Source organism: Hirundo rustica, chromosome 1, assembly GCF_015227805.2.
Source record: "Hirundo rustica isolate bHirRus1 chromosome 1, bHirRus1.pri.v3, whole genome shotgun sequence".
Classification (NCBI taxonomy): Eukaryota; Metazoa; Chordata; class Aves; order Passeriformes; family Hirundinidae; genus Hirundo; species Hirundo rustica.
In genome coordinates, this window is record NC_053450.1 from 114327592 (window position 1) to 114354197 (window position 26606).

The 26606-nt window shown below is 38.4% G+C and overlaps 1 protein-coding gene across 2 annotated transcripts; it reads left to right on the plus strand.

Moving 5' to 3' along the window:
• On the plus strand, positions 1 to 25727 carry DYNC1LI1 (dynein cytoplasmic 1 light intermediate chain 1). 2 transcript variants are annotated; one of them, XM_040061954.2, is made up of 13 exons: positions 1 to 232; positions 520 to 593; positions 11379 to 11495; positions 13017 to 13247; positions 16427 to 16596; positions 17750 to 17843; positions 19451 to 19586; positions 19957 to 20068; positions 21451 to 21510; positions 21637 to 21681; positions 22221 to 22341; positions 22511 to 22669; positions 24766 to 25727. In XM_040061954.2, the coding sequence occupies exons 1-13, from the start codon at positions 63 to 65 to the stop codon at positions 24876 to 24878; spliced, it is 1602 nt and encodes a 533-aa protein (XP_039917888.1). In that variant the 5' UTR covers positions 1 to 62; the 3' UTR covers positions 24879 to 25727. The 2 variants fall into 2 exon arrangements, with proteins under 2 accessions (XP_039917888.1, XP_039917895.1); XM_040061961.2 differs by lacking the exons at positions 1 to 232; positions 520 to 593 and adding an exon at positions 1228 to 1246.
• The last annotated feature ends 879 nt before the right edge of the window (positions 25728 to 26606 follow it).

Consider the following 26606-nt stretch of genomic DNA (forward strand, 5'->3'; position numbering starts at 1 on the left):
CGCCCGCTCCGCGTCCCGGGGAGGCGGCGGGGCAGGGGAGGGAGGAGGAGGCAGCAGCGAAGATGGCGGCGGCGGTGGGGAGAGCCGGCTCCTTCGGCTCCTCTTCTTCTTCCGGGCTCGGCTCGGCTGCCAGCTTTTCCTCTGCTTCCTCCGCCGCTTCTACGGCCACGGCCAACAACAACAACGCGGAGCTGCGCGCGGGCGGCGATGAGGACGATGGGCAGAACCTGTGGTGAGTGCCCGCCCCGCCCCGCGGACCCGGGCGCTCTGGCCGCCGCCCCGGGAGCGCCTCGGTGCCCTGCGGGGGGCGAGAGGAAGGGGCTGGATAATCCCCCCGCCCTGCTGGCGCTCAGTGCCTCTCAGTCACTGAGCTGGGGGGGCACCTCCCCTTGACAGTGGCAGCCTCTGCCCTGCCCCCGCCCCTCATGCCGTAGCCCCCCCATGCCCATGAGATGGCGAGGGTGGGGACCGCGAGGAAGCGGGGGACCCTTCCTAAGCGCTGTCGTCTCTCCGCGCCAGGTCCTGCATCCTCAGCGAGGTGTCCACGCGCTCCCGCTCTAAGCTGCCTTCGGGGAAGAACGTCCTTCTGCTGGGTGAGGAAAGCATCCCGATCCCTCTGCCTTCCCCTCCGCACACTGACTAAGGAAAGCATCCCGATCCTTCTCCCATCCCCGCCGCATACAGGCTGGCTCCTGAGCCTTCTCTGGGGCGCCTGCAGCTTCCCTTGTTTAGCGCCCCAAGGGAAGGGGGCGGGGGTTGGGGGGGTGATGGGTGGCAATGCACTATCTTAACCCTCCCGCTTCCTCCCTTGCATGGCTTTGCTTCATTCTGGAGGTTGTCCACGGATGCTTTCGACGCGCCCCTCATCGTAGGTACCTCGCCATGATACCCTCACTGTCCTTCCCCCAGCCTGGCTCCCTAGGCGGAGATGGCTTGGATGGGGAGCTGTTATTGTCTCTCTCCCCGTGAGCGTCGGCTTCGGGGGGCGTGCGGCTCCCGAACGCTCCCTCGGCGGAGCCGGCGGTGCCGCTTGCTGGCGCTTGCGGTGTGTCATGCGGACACAAAAACCGCTTCCGTGGCCCGAGCGGCATCAATGACGGTGCTGCCTGCGGGCCGGAGGGCGGGGAGGGCCGTGCGGGCTCTGCCCTGCCCACTCGCGCCCAGCGTGGCGGCACCGGCGGCTGCGCTGCCGCTCCGCATCTCCACCCAGGGCCTTAGTCCAGCCTGGCCCTCGGCGAGGTGAGAGGTACGGAAGGGGACTTTGGTAGGGCGGTAATGAGATACCGAGCTGCAGTTCATGAAGGAAAATGATACGTCAAAATTAAAAGCTTCATGGAGGAGAGAGAGAAATGGATGCTCTCAAGTGTATGTGTATGCATAATTAGTATTAGTATAGTGTGAGTTTTGTTATTTTGTTTTGTTTTCTTTTTTCTGAAAGACTATTAAATACTGTTACCAGTAGACAGCATAATGAGTCCAGGTGTATGGATTTATAACTAGCTGCTCCTTCCACTCCTTTTGCCAACCTCCCTGTCCCCAGAAAGACCCATGTTAATATTTGGAAACAGTGTTAAAACTCAGTAAGGATATTCTTGCAGACTGCACACTGTGATTCTGTGTAGTCTTGTGGCTTATGCTCTCTTGAGGTTTTTCAAGTTAGGTTTTTTTTTTTTTTTTTTTTTTTTTTTTTTTCCTCTATGATCCTAAAGCAATCACTGTGATTCTTTTCTTCTTGTTTTGATAAGCTGAGTGGTTACTTACAACTGACTGAGAAGGGGAAGGATGTTGTGGATGTGCAAGGATGATAGCATGGTCTTCTGAAGCTCTTACAAGACTTGCTACCCTTTAATTTGTTGCTTTGTATGTTATGTAATTAAATAGGATATTGAGATTGGAAGTTGCAGTGATATTAAACAAAGGGATATTTCATAACAATTGACAGCTTGTTATGTGTCACTTTGAATCTAAATTGGATGATTGGCCTTACTGAAGTTGAAAGATTCTTCTTCAAGCTGTGATCCTTGTCAAGAAGATTATGCTGTTTGTTTTTCCTCTCTCTTCATAGGCAGGTAATCCTTAGTGCTCAGTAACTGGAGACTGCTTCCTTCAAAGCTGGAAAGGATATCATAGATTGTTTCCAGATATTCATTTAGTTTGTACTATAGAACCTGTTGTATATAAATTTTCTTTTTTACCATTTATGTAGAGCTTATAGAATGACTTAATGTAATACTTCTTTCCTTTATTTGACTGATGCTTTTTTTTTTTTTTTTTTTTTTTTTTTTTTTTTTTGAAAGTGTACAGATTTATAGAAGACATTCTAGTTCTTGCTTAGAAACTGAGTTTTCTGGAAGGCCTTGATTCAACAGGGGGTAAAAACCCCCCAAATTTGGCATGTATTTAGGAAAAAGAATATCAGATCTGAGGACTGGCCAGTGAGGACCATTGCCATGTTTTTCATGAGAATATCTGATCTTTGTTGTTCACTTGCAAGTCATGGTGCTGCTCCTGAAGCACAGTGGCGCGGGAAAAGGAGAGGTCTTATGTATTCTCTATTGGACAGATTCAGTTTGTGAAGCTCTGTGAAGCTCTGTTTCTTGTGAAGCCCAAGTATCCTTCAGATTCTTGGGCTGTGTTTACAGTTTCTCTGTTATCAAACATTTCCTCTATGTTCAAGCTTTGTTCCTTTAGATAGTTTTGTATTAACTTTTGTTACTAATACAGAGTGCTTCCTGGCATGATTATTTTCAGTTTATTTTTACTTTCAGTACTTTTAAGCAAAAAGGTAAAGCTGACCAACATCTTGGTGGTTTTCAGTCAATTTGTGGCAGGCAAATATTTACTGTATAAACAGTCATATTGGTCAGAACTTGCCAGATGAAATATGATTGATATTAACAAATGAGTGCTTATTTTCAGTACAAAAAATCTCTCTGCATTTAAAAAATCTCTTAAACCTCCAACATCCCATGGCCCCACCCTGAAAAATCAACTGGAAAAACCCACCATGTAGTATTCTTTTGTTTGCTAGGGCAGGTTTTCTAATTTGCCTAATTTCATAGTTGTATGCCTAATTGTTCTGGGAACCTCTCTGTGTCTGGCATGCTAATTCTGCTATTTCAGTATTTATTTTTAGCTGTGTTGACATCTCATTTTTAAGAACCTGGAGAGCATTTGGAGTTATCTAACTACAGGAGACTGGAATGCCGAATGTTAATTTCTAGATATGGCACATAGTTTTGTGAAGTGAAGTTTAACAAACAATGTTGGTAATCGCTTGCTCAAAATCAGTCCAAAATTAATTGACTTCCAGTTTTACTTCTCCAAAGTTGTTTCACTTGCAGTTATTTTTTCAATAACTATTTTTCTTTAAAGTTTAAACTCTAATTGATGCCACATGTGGCCTGAAAGTGTCTCATCTATCTGTTCTTATGTGAACTAATAATAAAAGTGCAAGCTTTGCTAAACTTTACTGTAAGTCCCTTATACTCTGATTCCTGGGTAGTTTTGTCACAGTGGCCACAGCTACCTCATTTAGCAAACTATATCAGCAGAAAATGTAAAATGTCCATGCTTTCTTAAGGACATTGGGTGCTCTCATTGCTGTTTCCAGCTGCTTTTTACAGATAGCCAATGCACTGTGTTTTTGTTGCTCTTGCTTAATTTTTTTCTCTTTTTTCTTCTTCTCCTGGATTGTCTTTTGCTCACTTGTGTAATAAAGGTAGTTGATCACAGGAGATGGTTTTTGTGATGAGAAAACTGATGCTTATAACTGGGAGCTCTCATGTTCATTCCCTTTCTGATATATCAGCAAGTGGAGTAGAGGGGAGCAGCTGACAACTCACCATTGCAAATTATGGATGGAATCCATAAGTGCTGTGGAATGTGTGAAGGCTTGGATTCAGAGACCCGAACTAATAATCTATCCAATAAACTGCTGCATGCATTCAAGCAGTAATGTTCAAAGTCATTCCAGGATGCACCAGAACACAGGCTCCCAGCTGGCAAGTGAATTGAATAGTTGTTTTTTTATCTGGCTTTGTGTTTCATATATTCCTCTGTCTCTGAAGCACAGTATATTCTTTGCCCACAATTTTAACAATATCAAACCATCCAGTGACATTCGTATGCCTGGTTCTCGGTGTCTGTATTGCACAATTATGCTTCTACTGAATCACTAGTGGGTTTGGGGTTTTTATGCATTTCACTCGATGATAAAAGCTTTGAGTTTAATGGGCAGTGAGAGTTCAACTGCCTCATGTCCACATTTTCTCTCTACCCCAGACATCTCACTTGCCAGGGCTAGGCCTGTTTGTTTGAATCTTGGAGCTCTGCTCCTGTCCAGTGGCTGTAAGGATGCTTGGAAAGAAGCACAGTCCACAGCTAATTTACAGGTACACTTTTCTGTGTGTACATGGACCATTTTCTGCAATAAGAGCTATTCCCAATTTATCTTCAAGAGCAGGTGTAGCTTGCTGCTTTCTTCCAGTGGACCTGTGGAATATAAAGAACCTGAAAATTAAGTTTTGATACAGCAAATTTTTGTGAGGGTATAAAATTAGTACTTAAATTTGTACTCAACACTATAAAAATAAGTTTTTCTTTTATTTTTTCCTTTTCAAAAAGCTGACAGCTTCATTGTTATCATTTAATCATTGAAACTGATAAAATTCTGCTTGCTCACACCGTCCATATTATTAATCTCAAATATTTTAAATTCCCTAGTACTGCAGAAGTTAACTCAGAGGGTTTCTTTTTGTCCTTTCCTTGCAACTAGTTCACCTTCTGCAGGCAATGAAAGCCTTGCAAATGTAGTCAAATTGTGTTTAGGTCAGCAGAGTTATGCTTCTAAAGTGTCAATTGTTTTGATGGCGCATTGACCTAGATAAAATTCTAATTGCTTGTTTTGTAGCTACATTTTTTTAGAATTAAGTAGTACTTCTTTGTTGTATCCTTCCTGCTATAATACCCTTCCAAAAATACAGAATTACAAGGATGCTGTGTAGTAGAAGTCACTTAGAACAGCAAGGAAAGTTCTGAAATTCTTGAATTGCAGTTACTTTCATTTGTCTCCTCAGTGTCAGAGGTGCTGCTGGTTACTGGATCTATCTCAGAAATAGCTCCAAAGGTGAAGAACATTGAAAGGAATTGTGCTTCTATGTTCTCCAAGCAAGTTAGTGGCAGGAGGACCAATAATGGTGTCCCATGGATAGTAACACAGGATTATTCTATTTTGGTAGTGAACCTGGATAAAATACAGTAGACAACTTCCTGCTATGTTAAAGGAGAAAGACTGAGTTAGGAATGGATGCTGTTCATAGTCACTGTAGAATTCTCTGCAATATTTGCCTTTCCCTGACTGTGGGTCTCTTGAAGCACAGGTAACACCATTACTGCTGTACCTGTTTCCACAGTCAAGCCGTGTATTCTTCTGGTGCAGAACATGGCAAAAAGACTTGCTGGAGGAGTTGTCTGCAATCTGGTTTCTGTTGTGTTGAAAGGCTGAAGTGCAGTTAAGGTGCTCCTCAGAAAAGTTATTTAATTTTTCAGTGCCACAAACATACTGAGTGAATTGTATATGAGGGGAAAGACTTATCTGGCAAAGTAAAATAAACTTGGAGGAGACCATTTTTTATTCAATGAGCAAATAAAAATTTAGTGACAAGTTATTTGTAAACTTGTTACGGCCTACTTATTGTGAACTTCCATGTTGGTTTGAGAGATTGTAGAGAGGGCTCTCATCAGCATAATGAATTTTGTTCTTTAATTCTCTGAAAGCAAACTAAATTTGGCTTACTCTGATTATTTTGGTCTTGTTCTGTAAAAGGCGTTCTTCAATTAGTATAGAATGTGTAAACAAGCCTCTTTCACTAATATGCAGCTGTAGAAAAGGCAGTTATTAACTTGTGACAAGTATTTTGTCTTGAAAATAGCATTAGGGCACATGTGCTTGGTTCTAGTAGGAAGAAGATCATGATGTCTCTACACTACTGTGTTGGGATTCAGGCTTTCCACATGGTGTGGAACAGAGATTGCTCTGGTTTTCTGGCAAGGCATCTTTGCTCCATTTGTTAACACATGTTTAGACTTGATGGCTTTGTTATATCACATTTAAGCAAGGTAGGTTTTTTTCTGTTAATAAAAATATTCAATATTTTATGCTACAGATATTGGATGTTCTGAATTTTTCTACCCAGAAGCTATATTTTCATCGTAAAAAGTATAAAGCTGATTCACAAAAGTCTGTTTGGGGTGTGCCGAAGATGTTACTTGGGACCATTACTTCTGGTTTTATTTGGCCTTGTTTGAACATGTTTTTTTTTTAGAGATGAGTTGTAGAATTCCCATATCAAGCTGAATTTTAATTGATGGATTTATAATGGAAACAAAAAACTTCCTTCAAGGAACCACTAGGATTATAGACTACAAACAAGTAAGGCATCCAGGGTTTTTCAAAGAGCTGTTGGAAAAAAAAAAAAATCACAGTCCTGGATTGAAGAGGGGCAGGCTACCAATACTGATGACACAAAAGAAATGTTCACTTCTTGCTTCTTTGCCTTGACATATTTTAAACACACTGGACACTTTACAATGGAGAAGCAATTTAAGCAGACAGTCAAAGCTCATGTCTGTCCTGGAGATAACACATTGATTGCTCTTCCATGTACAGACTTCTGTGACAAGTAAGAAATACCTTGTTACAGGACTAGTGAAATTCTACTTCTGTTTTCATTTTCTGAACTGAAAGAAATGTGGAAATAGTATGAGTACTTAATATTTTGAATTTGAAGATGTTAGTTGAAAGTTTGGAGGAGTTCTGTAAGGGAGAGCCTAAGTCCTCTCTAATTGTGATAGTTTATGGCTGAGCCGTTGGTGTAGCAGGACATAGACAGCCTGTTTGCCTGCACTCACTTGATTTTCTGCTCAGTAAACATGCTTTTTGCCTGGAGTAGTGAGAAGGGAGGAGGCTGGGAAGGGTTTCTGTTGTTACAGTTTCCTATATGTTTGGGGGCAGCAGCAAGAAGGATGTTTTCAAAATCTGTTTTGTGAACAGAATAGCACCTTGGACAGAGGAGCTTTCACAAGCCCAAACAAGCTCATCAGAGGAAAGTAATAGCGTTTGTTTAGCTGAGTGCAAGACTTTCCATTTTGTTAACAAGACAGTGAAATACTGTGTGTAAGCAGTTTGGTTTGGCTTTGTTTCAGCTGCTTCCTAGCCTGACTTCTATGCAAAATTAAATCTGTTGTTTTACTTTTACTTGTGTTCAGCTTTGGTGCATAGCATCGCTTGCTAGAAACATCACTTCTGTTTCCTCACTGTTGTATTAATGTGTGAGTGCAGTTTGGTATAATGGAGAATTTTTGTTCTTTAGTATTTACTCTGAAAAAGGAGGCCTTTTTATGTTATTTGCAAAAGAAGGATGCAAAATCTACCTGATTTTTATTCTACCTTGAAATGCTATATCAGAAATACTACATCAGAAATGTTTTGCTCTGTGAGCTTATGTATGGAAGTCAGTTGTTAATTTAATTATCCCACACTTAAAAATAAATAAGAAGTTACAGGGTTTTCCAAAATTCTGAAATGAAGTGGAAGATGATGGTAATTATTCTTGAAGGTGCATAAGGCTCTGTTTTCTATATTGCTTCAGTAGCACTTAAAAAGAAATTCTCTTTCATAATACTAATATGCAATGATGTTTGAGCTTAGGGAATATGAAATTTTCCTTTTGTCTGAAACTAAGCAGCATTACTTTTTCATATACTTTAGAGATATCCAGAGTCAAACAAAAAAAGGTAAACATGTTAAATGTATTAAGGTTTGTAATTTGAAAAGCCATATATGAGTATATATGTATTGTGATTGACATTTTTTCTAAACATATATACTTTTATATATGTCCCAGGTAGGTATTAATGTTAATTATTTTTAGTATGTTGTGCATTATCAATCAAACCTCCAACAGGTAGACTTTAATTTCCTCACATATATTTCCCTCTCCTCTGAGGAGAAGAGTCTGTACATAGTAAAGGCATTACAATAAAATGTTTGAGTTTCAAGAAGTCTTAAAAGTTAGCACTTAGAATTAATTTGATAACAAGATTTCTAAAAACTACCTAGGAGTTTTAGATAAACACTGTTTTAAATTTTTCTGGTTTGATATTCTTGCTGAAGAGTAGCTACAAAGCAAAAGTCTGCTGCTGCTCTTTCCTAGCGTGACTCAGTATATTCAAAATGTGTTGACTTTTCAAGTGTTTTTTATTGAAGACAAGGTTGGGAAAAAATAGTAACAAGGATGCAAATACATTTGCAGTTGTTATGATTTCAAAAGGTGTATGCAGCATACTACACACAGAAAGTAGAAAGAAGAAGAAAGAAGAACAGAAACCTCAAGTCTTAGCATGTTGGGTTTCACTAAGTGTGGGGTTGGACCAGCTGACCTTTGAAGGTCCCTTCCAACCCACGCTGTTCTGTTTTGATTCTGTGTTCTCTTGGCCAAGACAGTTATCTTTTCCTCACCTTTATGATCAATTGTTTGGGCAAAAAGGAGGAAGTCCTTGTGTCATAAATGATGGTCCTGTTGTTACTTCCTCACAGCTTTTTAAATAAAAATGACTAATTTGGCTTAAATATGTCAAGAACTCTGGATCTCCTATGGGGTAGGGCACATGTGGCTAGGCACCTATTTTGTACGCTTGCAAATGGGTCATCCTGTTTGTAAACTAGTTGGCTTATGTAGTACTATTATTATTAATTAATTATTAACTTCATAATTCACTGATGCATCATTCTGGCTTCCCCTTGTGAAAAATGAGTGCTGCTCTCTTCATGCAGTAGCTTGTACAGCACTGTTATGTGTGTCAGTGATCCTGCCTGATCTTGATGTTTTGGAATGGGTGAATATTTGCTAAGGACAAGAGCACAGACAGGCTTCCTCATGGAACAGATTAAATTCAGGTAGTTCTGTGATGGAAGTCTGAAATTACTGCTGTGTGTGCATATATGTCCAGAGGTACTCATTTTACATCAAATCAATTTGTCTTGCACTGTACTGGCAAAACTTCTTTCAGTGTAGAGGGGAAAATAAAATTCCAGTTCTTACTTTGCCATTCACTACTAATTTAACAGTATTGAACTCCAATTTATTTTAGACATTTTGAAATACAAGGTTGGAGAGGAAATGACATAACACAGGTCCATGACAAGTAAGGGGCTTGTGGGAAGTATATTTCAAGTTTGCCTGTATTGCTTAGCCTGAGCACTTTGCAACAATAGTTGTCCAGATATTAGCCTCTGTATATGTTTTAGTTTAGACTGTTTAGGTCTATCTTTTGCAGAACTTTTTACAACCACAGGTGTTTTTTAGACTTGTTGCAGCTACTTTAAGGACTGGTAGATACACACAGGAGATAGTAAAGTTTCCCAAATTTAAGCAAGTTGAAATTTTTATTGTCACTCTAGTATGCAAAAGAACTTAGCTGGAAGGTAACTGTTCTGAGAAATTCAGAAAGCTCTTAACTGCAACCCGTCATTAAAAGGAATAACAAATTTTGATTTGTCTTACCTGTTGAGCCTTCTGATGGCACATATTAATTGAAGCTGCCAATTCAGAAAGGTAAAATAGTACAATGAATCATACAGACATTGTTGGCAAAAGTTAAAGCAGCTTCATAACATGTCAGAGCAGCAGTTCATAAATCTTCTCAGTTATTTGTTGATGACAATTTTAAGAAGCTTGGATAAGTACAGAGGTGAGACAGAGGTAGAATTGTAATTCACCTATGATGGGGAAGCTTGAACTCTTCACTTTTTCATCAGAATTATTTAAAAGACATTCTCACAAGAGGAAAAGCTTGATGTATGACTAGAAAATAGCACTGCTTTCCAATGGTTATTTAAAACCAGCTGTAATTGTTTGCTCAAGTATATCTTGATTTAATACAGGGGCTCGCAAATTAACCCTTTAATTGCGGATAAGGTAAAGGGATACAACTTAATTTTTTATTTAACTTGTCTGTACTTTACTTCAAACTTCAGTTCTGGTCTTATTTCTCTCTCAAAATATATTTCATTTAAAATACATTAATTCCATTGAGTAAAATCCCCACAGCACTTTAGATTAAGCAGTCTTATGTTTTCCAGTGTTAGTGAAGTATGAAAATAATGCCATCCTCTAAATTGAAGACTTCATGTGGCAGTCTTGGGGGATGATATGTTAGGCAAATTCAAAATCAGTCTATCAAAGTATGATATCTGTTCTTTACAGTGGTTACAGCTGTAGTGTTTTTAATGTAGCCGTAGTGACATCTGTAAGATCATCGTCAGTTCTCTTTAAAGGGACAAAAACATCATTATGTTTAGCAGTGAAAATTACTGCCCTTGAACTTTTGTCTTTGTTATGTGATTAAAAGCAAGTGTTTAGACTCTCTTGCTATAGGAGAGACTTGGGAAATGTTCTGTTTGTCACAAAATTGATAAAGTGCTTCTTAGGGACATGGGATTAATCTTAATTTTATAAGCTGTGAGTGAGCTTCAAGAAATTTGTAAGTCTGTTACATACTCATCATTCTGCAAAATAGAGAAAAAAACAAACTGGCAAACCCCTGCTTTGTGTCCAAATTCAGCCTGATTACTCTTTTGAACTGGAAAAAATGCACACAAAGTTTTCCAACTCTGAGACCTATGACTACAAATGAAGGTTTTCAAGAAGGGTCTCTGGCAGTAGTTGAGGTGTTTACATTGTGCATGTGCTGTAAGGTTCAGTGGTTATCGAAGCTCCCTTTGGAGGGGAGAGAATAGGAGTGAATGGATCTGGATTGCAGGCTTGTCTCTGCTATCCAAATACACACACGTGTATTGTAAGGCAGTGGGCTTACTATTTGTCACTTATTTTTAAGGTTTCTTGGGACATGTAACAGAAAATATTCAAAGAAACCAATTTATAAAAGCTGAGGTAACAGATTTGCCTTATTCAGTGTGCTATTTGAAATGAGAGAGTTCTGAACTGTAAGAGGAGCTTAGTGTGAATTGAACTCTACTTTAGGAAAACTTTGTTACTACTTTGATTGTGGCTGAAGGACTGAAATTGTTTGAGGTATTTAACTATTTCTTGGCATATCCTTTTAAAGATGGGTATAAGAGCCTATTTCAGGTAGCATAGTTGGTGGCATAAATGCTTTATCAATAAGTAGAAAAAATATTTGAAGCTGAAACATTCACTTAGAACAGATGGATGATTTGGGCAAAACCTGCTGTGTTTCAAAACTCCAATGAGCTTGGTCACCCTGTTAGGATATAGTTTTCTTCTAGCCCCAGGTGGTTTTTAATATGTAACTGTGATTAAAGACTGAGTGGTATCTTTCTTCTGTCTCTCCAGGTGAAGATGGAGCAGGTAAAACTAGCCTAATAGGAAAAATTCAAGGAATAGAGGAGTACAAAAAAGGAAGAGGAATGGAGTATTTGTATTTAAATGTGCATGATGAAGACCGAGATGGTGAGTCTGTATTTGCAACAATGTCTTAAACCAGTTTGAAAGCAAGGGTTCAGTAGTGTGGTATTTGAAATGACAGTGGGATGTTTTTCTGTCTTTATAGTATGCAGGAATCCAACTTATGCCAGAAGTGATTTGTATCATTAGGAAGTTTGTCTGTGTAATTTCTTTGGTAGATACCAGGAATGACCACTTAAGTGGTAGAGGAGGAGAGGAATCTGTCAAAAGAAAAAGCTAAAAAAATAAAAAAGACCAGGGAAGCAGACTTAGCTGCAACGTTCTGAATAGATGTGTGTTTCTCAGACCTAGAGGAGAAGGTGCCCAGGCTTCCATTTCATTTCCATTCAATTGCTATCACCATTTCACTTGCTGTGGCAAGTAGTTATCCTGAACCTACAGAGAAACCTTTGTCTTGCTGGCACACAATCTGCAAGACTCCTGTCATTGACTGATGGGTACAATTGTGCACAATGCTAAAGAGGATGTAAAAAACAAACAAGAAAACCCAAAAACTTGGGTGAAGGTATGGCTAGAAAGGAAAAAGCGTTTAAGATTCTATTTAATAGCCCAGTACCTGGAATTACAGGATGTGAATAAGGATATATGGGAAGCTTTTGGAGAAAAGTGGGAACTCTTGTGTATACTATAAAAAAATCCCAAACATGTTGAAGGAGAGCTAGAAGAAACTGGCCTTTTTCTTTTTTCTGAAATCACCTGCTTTCCTGATATTCATGTCTGGGTATTGATCTCAAAGATGGTTTGGAACCAGATTTAAGAAGATTGGAAGTTTGCTTTAAATGTCTTCCACAGAACTTCTGTAACAAGTAATAAAAATTTACCTGAAAGGAAATGCAATTACATTAAGCCAACTAATTTTGAATCAATGTCTCTTCTTTTACTGCACAAGTATTTGTGAATTTGTAGTATTGTGATATTTTTGGGGGGGAAAAACAGTTTAATGGTCTATTTTTATGGTGATTGTCTTTTTGCAAATTGAAAGAGTAAACTGCCTGTTAAGTCAAACTCAATCATTAAAACCTTGCAGTTCTTTAGTTTTTTGAGTGGCCAAGGTACATTCTATCCTCTAAGAGTTATCCAAGCATGTCAGATGGAGTTTTGAAAGGGAGATGGCTGTTCTCGAGAGCTGAGCAGGCCAATGGCTGCAAAAAGATGATGGAGTTAACACAGTTTTCTCTTCTAAGCTGCATCTTGAAGAAAATGTTTTCCTACTCAAAAATGGTGGACGACTATTTTGGAAATGTTGAATGCTTTCTCAGATCCTCCCTTTTCAGATAATGTATTGAAGATCTTCAGTTATCAGCCATTAAATATCAGGGTTTGACAGGGGAGGAGCTTGTCTCCCACAAGCTGCAGATTGCTGCATCATTGTGTTTGTTTGGTGGACTGATAAAACATCATCTGCTTTCTTCCTTGTATTTTACATGTCCAAAGAACATTCAATAGCCATTATGTAGTGGTGTGTTTCAAGTAAATCTCATTAAATGTTTTTCCTTTTTTTTGTAGACCAAACAAGATGTAATGTATGGATTTTGGATGGTGACCTATATCACAAAGGTCTTCTTAAATTTGCAATGGAGGCAAGCTCTCTAAAGGACACTCTAGTTATGTTGGTAGTAGATATGTCTAGACCTTGGACTGCACTGGATTCTTTACAAAAATGGGCAAGTGTTGTAAGAGAACATATTGACAAGTTAAAAATTCCTCCTGAAGAAATGAAAGAAATGGAGCAAAAGTGTGAGTATTCTGCAAATACATGGGAATCAATTTAAATATGCTTAATGCTTTCTGCACCATTTAATCTCTCCATTGCAGTCTTTTTCATTCTTTGGAAGTGTTATTTAAAATTAGAACTGACCAAGCAAGTCTAGCTTCAGATAAGTCTCAAGAAACTATGTGAACAATACTAGTACTTCTTTCTAACAGAATAACAATGTAGGGGGGGGGAAAAACTTTCAGAATGAACACAGCTGAAATTACAGTCTTGATTTTTATGTGTTCTTCTAGATAAGATTCACCAAGAAAAAAAAATTCTAAGCATTCAGTTTTTCATTTATTTGTTTAAAGGCAGATCACTGCATCAAGTTTCTTAACTGTTCCTGTAGGTAGCCAGTTAGAGAATCAGGGACCTGTTCTGTGCCTACCAAAAGTGTAAATTTTGAGAGGATTCATGGCAGGATGGCCATGTCTGGGCCCCTTCCACTTGAAAAGTTTTATTGTAATTATGATTGATGTTAACAGAGCTATTATTTCTTGCTCTGTGAGTATCTTGTCTTTTTAGTTTTAAACATTAAGAAGACAAAGGTTTTGCAGGGCTTCTTAAACTGGCTGACTGAACTCACATTATAGCTCCTTATTATTTTGAGCAACCCTTAGCATTTCCCTTAGGGTAGTAGAGTTTGAGTCTTTCACATTCATCTCTCAGTGAATTACTACAAGGAAAAGATTTGAGAAAGCTGTTTGTTGAGATGAAATAGCATGATTAAACTTTCTTTTTAAGTCTGAAGTTGCACTCTAACTGGTACATTCTTAAGCAATGAGTGCTTATGCTAATTTAGAAATGCAGGTTGTAGCTGTGCTGTGATGAAGTGGAACTTAAGGTGACAGTTGTAGATACTCTGGAATGAGTTATGAGGAATATTAGTTGTTTTGCTTGTCCCTTTAAGAGAGAGATTCTTCGAAGGGAATATCATCCTTGAGAATTGTATCTTCCACAAGAATTTGGTTAGGTTGAAGGAGCTGAGCTCACTTGGATGTGTTTTTTGGTTTGGTTTTGGATGCTAATGCATGTGTATTAAATGTCCTCAAACTCTTTCAGGATAGGATTTTTCTGGTTGAAAGTATGGATACAGTATCTATGTTACCAAAAGTGTATAGCTGATAGTTTTGCTTCTTCACAGACTAAGTGAACAGAATAGAAAAACTCTGCAAAATCCAGAAAATGTAAGCGATGAAATGACTCAAGAAAAAAAAAAAGCTACTCCATTTAGTTTTGTTTGTTCTGGTTTTCTGTCATCTGGTCTAATTCTTACAGATATAAGTTGTCTGAACACTGGGTATAACAGAGGGCCTGAACACAATCCAGATGTGACTGGAAGCTGTTTTTGTTTTGATCCTGTTGTGAAGTGACTTCATGCATTGCTAGGCGGGCAGGAGCTTGACACTGCCAAAAGGAGGCGGGAACATTGCTTGTCTGACTTTTGGCTGCAGGATCCCACTAGATTCTTGTGTCAGGCTCAGTGCTCCTGAGAGCTACCGGGACTGAAATCTACTGAGGGTTTGTGTGTGTAGTTTTCTGGAGGCATGCTGCTGTGTTTGTCTTCAGTTTTAGCAGCTGAACTCCACTCAAAGACAGACCCTGTGAGGACTAGAACTGGTACAGAAAGGCATTTGGGGATACATAGCAGCTGTGTGTGAAGGGTTGAAATAGCTCTTCCTTTTCACTGAATTAATCTGTGTTTAATGAAATTGTGTTTCTGAGGAAGACCTGAGATAGTATTCCACAGATTTGGAGCTGTGATACGCTAAATTAATCCTTCTTTTTACTGCTTTCCCTACTTACATAAAGATTAGTATGTTATGATCACACATTGGGAATTTTAGGAATCCGCTGGAGGATTTATGCAATTATCCAAGGACAGGATACTTTACAGGAAAGACACTATAGAGTGACTGGCATATTGTGGTGAGAACTCTGGGTTTCGGATACGTTCAGTTAATCTCAGAAGCTCTTCGGACCAGACTTGAATTAGCAGCATTCCCTGAATTAGAGCCTGGGTTGACAGTCTGAGATGATAATCTGTGCATGTGCTTTTTGTTATTGTGAACTCCAAGATCTGCAGAAAAATTGAATAATCTTGACCTAATATAATTTTTCCTCTAGGGCGTTGAAATAAGTCTTGCCCTGTTAATTGCACAGATGCTTTTCTAGGTATGAACTGGGAGTGTTTCAGTCAGTTTAGTGAAGGAAGCAGTGGATTAGCCCAGAAGTGAGGATGTTCTCGTGTAGTTCACTGCCCCTGTGCGTGATGCAGCTGAGCTGCTGTGCTGCCTGACTTCTTGTGCTGAATCAGGATGTGCTGCTCATGGAATAGTAGGCAGTGGTTTGGTTTGGTAGAGCCTTGTTTCCGCTGTGTGGAACAGGACATGTGATGTGAAAAACACAGACGTTTTGTGCCTCACATCTCATCCCTGACTGCAGGAATAGTAAGTGACTGTGTAATTAGAGGCTTGGGCGTGTGCAGCGGAACATGACAAGGACTTGCAACAAGAATTAGAAAAAAAGAAAGAGTGTAACTTACTCTGTTTGCTACATTTTAAAATACTCTCTGATAATTTTAAAACATACCAAATGTTTAGTATGCTATTAATTAGTTATAAAGCTAGTTTAAACTAGGGTTTATATATTCTATTCTTTTTGTTTATACTACTATTGAGTCACTGTAAAGAGAGTGAAGTGTAGACAAAGGGGTCTGTAGGTAAAACCTGGTATACAGTAGCAGCTAAGCAGTTTGTGTGAGGCTTTATTCTGTTTATTCTGACAAACTCTTCCATTAACTTTGCCAAGAAGAATGGAAGGAAACTTACTTCCTTTAGGAAGCAGATCAAACAGTAATCCTTAGTACCAACTGCCTAGTGGTTTCACAATGATAAAAAAAGAGATTTCATGTTGTCCATATGGGCAGTTTTATCTGATCATGTTCTTCTGGCTGCTGATCCAGCAGATCTCAGACTTTGGTTCTCCCTTGTGCTGCACAGAGCCAACAGCTAGCCAGGACTAGATGCATGCTCCGCTTTTTCAACACCAAGATGCAGAAGTATTATACAATCAACAGTGCTAGAAATCAATGGCAGTGGAAATCATTGTTGAAATAATAAAGCAGCTGATGTTTTAATGCAACTTTTTTTACTTTCAGTGGTAAGAGACTTCCAGGAGTATATAGAACCAGGCGAGGATTTTCCAGCTTCTCCACAGAGAAGAAATACTTCATTACAGGAAGACAAAGATGACAGTGTGATTTTACCCCTGGGTGCAGATACACTAACATGTAACTTAGGCATTCCTGTAGTTGTAGTTTGTACAAAGGTTTGTTTCATGTTTTAGGTTTTTTGCGTATTTTATTGAAGTAACTGTCAATTGTGGATTGGGGTGGGAAGTGCATGGTTATTAAGTTATTCTGGATATCTTACTTGAGAATTCTTTAAAAGTGTTTAATATTGAAGGTTGGTTATCTTCTGGAACCCATTATTTAATGTTATTTTGGAGTTAGCTTTCCCTTTAGTTCTACCAGTTTTCAAAGAATTGAGAAATACGTCAGACCTGGCTTTGCTCACAGAAATGAGCTAGTCAATAAGCAACTAGAATTCCTCCTAATTTCCATACTCCTCCATATTCTGGAAATAGTGGGTTTTTTTAATATTTCTGATATTTTTCTGAAGATTAATTTCTTTGAGAGTTGTAGCTAGTGAAGTGCTGCACTTTTAACTTTCCTCAGTTCTTAGGGGATCTATGTGATCTGTTTTGGTTTCTGTTAGATATGTGACCATATTAAAGAAAATGATGGTGTGGTTATCCTATGGCTATTTTTATCTGGTTTAGTTTTTTTTTTTCCCCCCGTCTCCTCAGTTCTCATTGGCATTAAGCATACTGCATCTGCAGCCCCTGCTGGCCCCCAGGGAAGGCATAAACCTTTTGATGCATATGCTGTTCCTTCTCTGGAAGGCTAACCCTCTCATTTAAACAGCATTTTTTCCCACCTGCTAGTTTCCTTCTATTCTTTTCTCCACCCCCACACCTTTTTTTCTTTTTCTGCTTCCATATTCCTTGCTTTTGGCTCCCTTTGCAAAGAGCTAATTAGTAACTGGATTAAAAACACTGTCTTTTAATGTGACAGTGTGTAAAAAAAATTGGGTAAAATATGGTGATATCATTTAGTGGTAAGTCTTCACCAGTGGTTTTCTGTGGGGAGTGCTTTGGAGTGGTGGGAGGGAGAGTGAATGCAAAGTTCCACTCACTTGAACTCTCAAGTTATGCTGACTTCAGCACATGTACATCCAATTATATTAGAACAAAAAAGGTTCAATTGTGCTTCTAAACTATCTTAGCAGGTTTTTGTTTTCCTCTGCACTACCCCACCCTACTCCATCTCCCTTTTCCCTTGTGAACTGGATGTGTAGCAGCACTGCTATTTTAGAGGATGACTGAAAGCAGTACATTAATTTTGTGTTTATTTTGACAGTGTGATGCCATCAGTGTTCTGGAAAAAGAGCATGACTACAGAGATGAACACTTTGACTTCATCCAGTCACATATCAGACGGTTTTGCTTACAGTGTATCCTTTAACACATCGTAAAGATGATATAATTACTCAAGTCAATGTTTATATTAATTATGACAAGCTTAAAAGAGTATTTGTGTCTGTACCAAAGTAGGATGCAACTATTTTACGGTAGCTTGCAGTCTGCTTCAGCTACCCCTATGGACAACATTGAATTATTTTTTTCTGTTTTCTTGTATCTTTTTTTTACAGAGCTACAAGAGTTTCTAGCATATTCTCTTATGAATTTCCTTATTGCCTCCATTTCCATATTTAGGAAATCAGTTCTCAGAACAGTACATCTTAGCTGACAAGCTCCCTAAAATAACAACAAGATAGTTCATTTAGGTATGATCTTGCTCCAGATGCACGTAAGGCGTGTTACTCATTTTGTCCCAAATATACAGTCTCCTCTATGTTCAGTAATTCCACAGGATGAGGTTAGGAGGGAGGGAAAGAAGTGTGAATTGGTGTAGGCAGGGTCCACTGACTTCCCTTGTATTGGTACAGAGAAAATGCACAGAAGCTGTTGCTGTGCTATTATTATTTTTAAAGTTAATTTTTTTTTAGAAGTGTATAAAATACTTTCTAGTGTTGTTTAGTCAGATAGACATGTTGAGATGTAGATTTTTAGATGCCAGTAACATGTCTACATTGTGTCATCTTTTGTGCTGTGGTAAGGAAGTTTAAATGCTATTGGAGGGACAGCAGGTGACAGATGGAAAAATTGGTTCAAGAGCCAGAGACCTCAGTTGAAATGGCACTTCCTTCAAAGGGTTTCCAAGACCTAATTTTTCAAAATGGACTGATGTAGTAGCTCTTGTGTGTGGTGGAAGAATATAAAATAGTAGGGATTAGCCTCCATGATTGCATATGCCATGTACAACTTGAAATTCCATTGTAAATTTCACAAAATAGGAATCAGACCCCATTATATAAATTTCTTCTAGGATCTGATTTGCAGGCATTTAGAAATAAATTAGGGAATTTGGTATTTTTATAATCCCAAAGTAGAAATTACTCTTTTATTAATCCTATGCATAGAATGTGTTGATACTGAACCATGAATACTAAGCACTCTCTTGGTCTTTTATTAATTGGGATATAGTAAACTCAATTGCCTTCCTTTCCTTTAAAAGCAGATCACTGTATAAGAGTTTGTTCCCCTAATTAAAAGAACCCAGATGGGAAGGTGGAAGATCTTTGGCATTTTTGAAGCTGCTAGTGTTAGTGCTGCAGTGACTGCAGGGTGGGATAATGAGAAGATTGAAGGATATGGCATGAAAATTTTTGTTCACTAAAAGCAGAAGACTTTCAAAGGCGTTGTAGTGAAACCATTGGTACTGGGGGGCTTTGAAAGTGAGAAGAGCCTTTATTTTACTTGAAAATCAATAGCTGAGTTGGCCTAAAACAAATGCAAAAAAAAAAAAAAAGATCGATTTAAATTACTTAATAGCTTATTTCAAAATTAAGTGTTTGAAGTTATTTGACCTGTTTTGCTTTGGTTTTGTATTCCCTTTCAAAATTCTACAAAGTAGCTGACCCTTTTTTGATAGTTTAAAGGTCACTTTAGTTTCTCTTACTAGCCACTAAACTAAGTTTTCTTTAACATGCTTATTCAGATGGGGCAGCACTTATTTACACTTCAGTAAAAGAAAACAAAAACATTGATTTAGTGTATAAATATATAGTCCAGAAGTTGTACGGATTTCCTTTCAATGTTCCAGCCGTTGTTGTGGAAAAAGATGCGGTATTTATGTAAGTTATCTGCATTATGATGTGTGTGTGACTACAAAATGTATCTGTGCAATGCTGTAAAGCAGCATTTAGAGCCTTTTTTGGTTTATGCTTTTTAAAGTTCCATGTAACATTCTCATGAGTTGGAATTTGGTGAGTGCCATTGGATGAAGATTACAAACACTCACTGCTCCAAAGGGGAGTGTTAAGCCGAGAGGTTTTCCTTCTCTCTATTGTGGTGAACCAATCTCTACCTACCTGGACTGATCAATAACCAGCTTGCATAGGAGAATGGGCGCTGTGACAGCTTTCCTGGCTCCCAGTTGTGTGCAGTTCAGGAGTGCATGCAAGATTAGCAACAGAAATATAAGCCAAATAATCCTTTCTCTAGTCCTGCAGGTTGGGATAATGACAAGAAAATAGGAATATTGCATGAGAACTTCCAGACACTAAAAGCAGATGACAATTTTGAAGATATCATAACAAAACCACCAGTCAGAAAGGTACATTGAGATGTTTTTGCATTTAACTGCTTTGCTATTTATTTGCCTGTCAGGTTTTTTTCTCTTTCATTGAGACTATGCTTCCAGTTTATCAAAAGTATGATGTACCATGTGGGGGGTAGTGTTCTTATTTTGTTCTCAAAGTTGCTCTTCAGTTAAAAAAAAGATCATTTTGCGTTTTTGGTCTGTGTAGCTCTTCTTCAGCTTACACCTTTTTTTCTGCCACTGTTACATTGTTCAAGACTACAAACACACGTTTTGCTTTTAACACGTATTTGGTATTGAAAAGCCTAAGTATGATTTACCTGTTTGTCAGGCTGAGTTGGTTTTTTTTTAAGAACATTTCATTTCTGTCTGAGTTGCTTATAACTTCATAATGCTTTCTGTTTCTTTTGGAGTATTTAAAATAAGAAGGCTTGAGACCGTGTAAAATCAAAAATAAACACGTGCAAACAGCTTCTACATATATTCAGTGTATTTTCCCTGTATTATCTAATGAAATCCCTTGACAGAATGACCTGTAAACATATGTGAGGTTGTTGAACAAAATGCCTGCAGCAGTGGACTTAGAGGTTATTGAAGGCAAATATTTATATGGCTTCTTCCTAACAAAGCTAAGATTTTGTGACTGATCTTATTTTCAAGCGAGAATTATTTTAGTGGAGAAAACTCTGTCCCTTCTGAAATCTTTAGGGAAAATATCAGGAAGTGTTAAATAGGTATACAAGGAAAATATAACTGACAATATTTCTTTTTGCAAGTTTATAAACTTCAGGCCTGGATTTTAAACTTTGATACTGAAATTTGCCATGCCTGCTTGGGCAAAATTTTTGATGAGCTTATTTGGAAGGAGAGTGCTTGTGATTTGATGCCTAGAATGGGATCTGAGATGTCTGTGTCTGGTTCCTACGCCAGTTTGGTTCAACTTAGATGACGAGTCATGTGTGCCATAGTTACCTATAAAGTAATACTGAGGTGAGGCCTCAATAAATTAACAGAGACATGGGCATGATGCAGAATGTGTGCGTCCATGAATGCTGCTTACTGATCCTGAGACCCTTGAATGTGCCTTGTAGCCATTTACTTAACTCCTTTTTATTGAACAATTAAATTAACTTTTTAATGGGTCTTTCTACAAATGTATCTACAGCTTTATGCCTGACAGGTCAAAGGAGTTACTGATAATTCTATTTCTCTTCTAATTAGCTTGGCCTAAATGGAATCATGAGGCAGCAGTCTTACATATGAAAAACGTGATATGCAGCAATCATAGTATTTTATACATGTACTTCATTATTGAATGTTTTGGTCATATTCACCAGCAGATAAAAAAGAAAATACCTTTCTTTTGGTCAATTTTTGTTCATGTTTTTGTATTGCAGTTTGTTCATGAAAAAGAAATTGTAGCAGAGGATGACCAAGTGTTTCTTATGAAGCAGCAGGTAATTTTCTGTCCATAGAACAAGCAATGAGAGTTTCATTTAACAACATTCCCAATACAGATTTGGGGTTGTATTCTTAGTCACTGTCATATCTAACACTTCATGTGTATGTTTGGTTTTTTGCAGTCACAGTTGGCAAAACAACCACCTACTGCTGCAGGAAGGCCAGTGGTTAGTAACAAAAATTTTAAATATCATCACATGAAAATCCTTAACTTTTATATATTTAGAGGGTTTATATATTTAGAGGTTTTATCTGCACTGTCAAATATTGTTTGATCTGATTGTTTTAAACTACATAGTATCTAAAGACTCATAGTGCACTTAAATTATAACACTCCACAGTGAATCATGGCAACTTGTATTGACAGCAAGGGCTAAGGGTCCTGGCTTGCTTTTATGTATGTTAGAATGCATTTATGGTCAGAGGCACTACTGAGTAACAGATGGATTTCCAGGTTTTTCATGGGGATGAAATTAAAAATTTCTCTTGTGCTTTAGTTACACTAAAGTTAATAGTTTTAACAATGTTGTGCGAGTGTGAAAAAACCTGTACGCAGTCAAAAAAATCTAATCCTGTGTCATTTCAGTTGCATGAGATACTACATTTAAAATACAAAAGCTTAGGAGCTGTGAGAAATAACAATGCTTAATCTATTCTTACACTTGGGGGTTGTTATTTTTTTTTTTATTTTTTTTTTTTTTAATAGGATGCCTCACCAAGAGTTCCTGGTGGATCTCCTAGGACACCAAATAGATCTGTAACATCGAATGTTGCCAGTGTTACCCCTATCCCCACTGGGTCAAAGAAGATTGATCCCAATATGAAAGGTACCTTTTCTTATGAGGGAAGAAATGCAGATGGAGAAGTAAAATAATTACTTTGTCTGCTTGCTTTAATGTGCTTATTTAGATTTATTAACACACTAAATCAGTTATTTACTTTAAACATCTGTGTTGGTTTTGAGTTGTGGCTTTTCTTTCCTTCTTCCCTTTGTAGCTGGAGCTACATCTGAAGGAGTCCTGGCTAACTTCTTCAATAGTCTCCTGAGCAAGAAAACTGGTTCTCCTGGTGGCCCTGGTGGTGTTGGTGGTAGTCCAGGAGGAGGTGGCACTGGAGGTGCTGGCAGCAACTTACCACCATCAGCAAAAAAGTCAGGTATGATTAATGACAAAAGATTGACTCAGTCTAAACTGAGTGATGGATTGTTCCTGTTAGTATAGTTTATCAGAAGTATGAGCACTACTATATTTAACTGAATGTTACAGATTTATATATACTTTTATATATTCTATATGGCTTTTTGCTTTTGTTTCCACAGCACTTTCATAGTGCCTTTTTGTGCCTTTCACAGGAGCAAAGAAAAAAATCTACATGTAGTTGTTTAAGCATGAGTCACGTCTACACGAGTTCCTCGTTTTTTCCATTTGTTCCCACCATCCCAATGAAATGGCTTATGCCATAAGCCTGTTCTAGTCTTATTTAAATTGGTTAGGACTGTATTTCAAGTTGATTCTTTTTGACGGTACTGTCAGGATTAAAATAGCTTTTAAATTTTCTTTCACTAGTGTTCTAGCTCTGATGTGATAAGCATTTTGAGTTTGGTGACAGCCTGTAAAAATACTTATGTGTTTTCTTTTGACAGTTCTTTATATGTGAGGTGATTATTATTATTAATCTATTTATTATTATTAATCTAGAAATGTTTAATAGTGACTGTGCTAAAGCTAGATGCAGGACTATACTGGCATTTCTTGCAATTCCAATTTAAAATGTTTCTGTGTTACTTAAGGCGTACACAGACACCTTCCCTCCCTGCTTCCCCAGAGGTTAATAATGCTGTGCTTACGGGAGAATGCTGGTGTTTCCTCGGTACTTCATACTTCCCACTAACATTTTGTTTAGATTAACCCTGAATTTTTTTCACTTGTGCACCCTTCCCTTTTCTAAGTGCAAAACTCAGTTGGCTAAGCAAAGTTTGAGTGCTTCCTAATGTGCTGTAGGCAAAGTCAGCAGCGCCAGTTTGAACAACATATGGAGATTGTTCAAACAAATGCAGCTGACGCAATATGAGGCACAGAGAGCACCCACTGAAATATCCTGTGGGGAGTGGCTGGCAGCAGGTTTGGATGATGCCAAGCAAACAGAGGCAGCACTCCAGAAAAGTGTTCTGTTTGGGGCTGTGGCTGAAACTTAAAGGACAGAATTTAATTCTTAAGGAGCAAAACAGTTCTCAGAAATTTCCTACTACGCAACAAATGAAGGGTTAGGGTTATAGTCAGTTTAACATCAGAAAGGACTATGTTTTTAAGGAATTACCATAAATACTAATACATTTGGCTTAGATGTGGCCTCTTCACCTTCCTCAGTATTTGCTGTCTTGTATTTAGTGATATCTGTGGCACTCACACTTCAAATCTGAAAACTGTCTGTTAAGACATTAGTTTGGGATTTGAGAATTACTTCTTCCTCGGCAGCTTTGGGAAATTCCTTTGCTTATTAGCTGCTTTGATCCTAATAGAGTATTATCTTTTGTTAAATGATTTGAAGAGCAGCCAAGTACATCTGGCCAAAACGGCCTTTATGGATAGTTCCTGTTAATTTGCATTTTCAGAAAGGGTGCTGCACGTGTGTCATAGAACATTCTTTTACAGATGTTATGCACACTTTTCATAAGCATTGGAGTCCTAATACTGCACTACCTTTTCCCGTATTGTCTCCTCCATTCTTGCTATAGAACATTGTGGGATAGAACTGAGGAGTAGGAATTAAAATTAAAAATGCTGTGGTTTGAGCTTGAATTAGGTTAGAGCGTGACTGCACAAACATTTGTGCCCTTCCAAGTTAGAGGGGAGATCAGTGGGTGAGAAGAGAAAGGGATTTGCCATCTGCAGATCTGTGTGCACCCATGAGCAGTGGTGTCAGGTTTATGCTGACCAAGTACACAAAACTGACTTTGCTGGGCTTGCTGAAATCCCTGATTTTTACATTCAGCATTATTTCAAATACAAATGATGCAGAAAATTGTATAGAAGTAGTCATAACTGCTAGTCTTAGTAGTCTTCTGTATTTTATACTTTAAGGATATGATTCTCTCTACTGTTTCCTTTTTTTTTCTTTTGGGTTTTGGCCTTACGCCTTAATTTTGCACCCAAAGTGTGCAGTAACAATTACTAGGATTTGTCTGATTTGAGAATTGAAGGTACCATAGGCTTTTCATAAACATGACTGAATGATGCACATTTATTTTGTAGGTCAGAAGCCAGTTTTAACAGATGTTCAGGCAGAATTGGACAGAATTTCACGAAAACCTGAAATGGTCTCTCCTACATCATCTACATCTCCCACAGAAGGTGAAGCATCTTGAAGACACCAAATAAAACCAATTGTTCAGTTTTCTGGGATAATGCAAACTTGCCTCTGCCTCTTCCTTCAGTGACTGGAACTAAAGAACTGAAATATCTTTCAGAACACAAACCATTGATGTCTGTCTTTCTTTTATACGTGTTGCCCAACTTTACAAAAGGGAGCTGTACAGATGGAAAACAGTTATCACATTGTGTAGGAGCACTGCACACAGTGCAAAACCAGTAAATTAATTTTTTTTCTGGGTTTTGTTGAAAAGTCAGTGTAATTCTGTAAAATGGCAAGTATGTCCACTTAAGTGATAGGGGTTGCTTAGAGCAGGAAAACTGATACACACCACAGGCACTTGATTTATACTGATTTCCCAATCTGTTAGGTAAGTTTAATACTGTCTTAAATAGATTAACCTCTACATGAGAGAACTACTGCTAGTTTTTGAAAGAGAAGAATAATTGCACAAATCTGTAATAGCAACAAACTCCAGTTATACTTAAACACTTCCTTGGGAACATGGTTCAAAAAAATCTGTTTCATCTCCACTGAAATTTACACTGCATTCAAAAACCCATGCAAAAATTCACTCCGCGTATAAGACTAAATTATTGGCCAGGGTGTTTTTTTGTTTTTTCCTCTTTGATTAATTGCAGACACTGAATAAAAGATGTATAAAGAAAAAGCAGAGGTTAAATGTACAGAATATCAGTATCCAGATTTGTCTATATATATATGGCTCAGCCTTAATGTCTCCCATTATGTTTCCTACACTACTTATGGTTTAAAATTGGTCATCAAAACTGTAATCAGTTAATAAAGTATTCGCTGCATTCAAATGTAAATAACTTTCATTGAAGCCATGGTGTTCTTGTTTGTTTATAGTTACATCTAAGGATGTGGTGCAAAACATCTTAAAATACGCTTTTATATTTTTACCTCTCGGTGAATAACAGATATTTAAACTTCCTTAAAACATTGTTTCTGGAAGGAAGGGGGTAAGTCTGCAGTGTTTGTTCCTAGGAGTGAAACTAGCTTATCTGACTTGGGTGGTTTGTGTTTTCAAACTTGTTTCACACTCATTAGACTAAGGATCCTGCTGCTGGCTGCAGTGTTGACCAAGGTTAGGACTTAAGCTTTTTGTACACAAATGCTGAACATCACTTTCTCCTCTCTGAAATTTGTGGTTACTTTCTACTTACACCCTCAGACTAAGAAATGTAAAAAGTATATTGTGATCAAATGATTGCCAAGACACTTCAATGAGTTCAGGTTTCCTAGGTTTTTTTTGAATCAGTCTTATATTAATTTCTCTGATTAGTTAGAAATCTCTATTTTGAGCATGGTGGTATTTTTCTTCCCCGGTTCCTGCATTCTGTAGTGGTCCTAGCAAATGCACAGAATGAGTCAGGTTGGAAAGGACCACAGTGGGGTCACCTGGTCCAACCTCCCTGCTCAAGCAGGGCCATCCCAGAGCACATGGCACAGGATTGTGTCCAGACAGTTCTTGAATATCTCCAGTGAGGGAGACTCCACAACGTCTCTGGCCAATGTGTTCCAGTGTGTGGTTAGCTGTACAGTAAAGAAGTTTTTCCTTGCATTCCAGTGGAGCTTCCTGTGCATCACTTTGTGGCTGTTGTCTCTTGTCCTATTGCTGGGCACCACCAAGGAGAGCCTGGCTCCATTGGCACCCCCCCATTTAGATACTGGCAGGCATTGATGAGGTCCCCTCTCAGTC

What these genes read in the sequence shown, in the direction of transcription:
- DYNC1LI1 (XM_040061954.2), top strand. Translation starts at nt 63, where the DNA reads ATGGCGGCGGCGGTGGGGAGAGCCGGCTCCTTCGGCTCCTCTTCTTCT. An exon ending in CAGACGGTTTTGCTTACAGT is followed by an intron (nt 17,844 to 19,450) that starts GTATCCTTTAAC and finishes ATGCTTATTCAG; the next exon opens with ATGGGGCAGCACTTATTTAC. An exon ending in CTGCTGCAGGAAGGCCAGTG is followed by an intron (nt 21,682 to 22,220) that starts GTTAGTAACAAA and finishes TTTTTTTAATAG; the next exon opens with GATGCCTCACCAAGAGTTCC.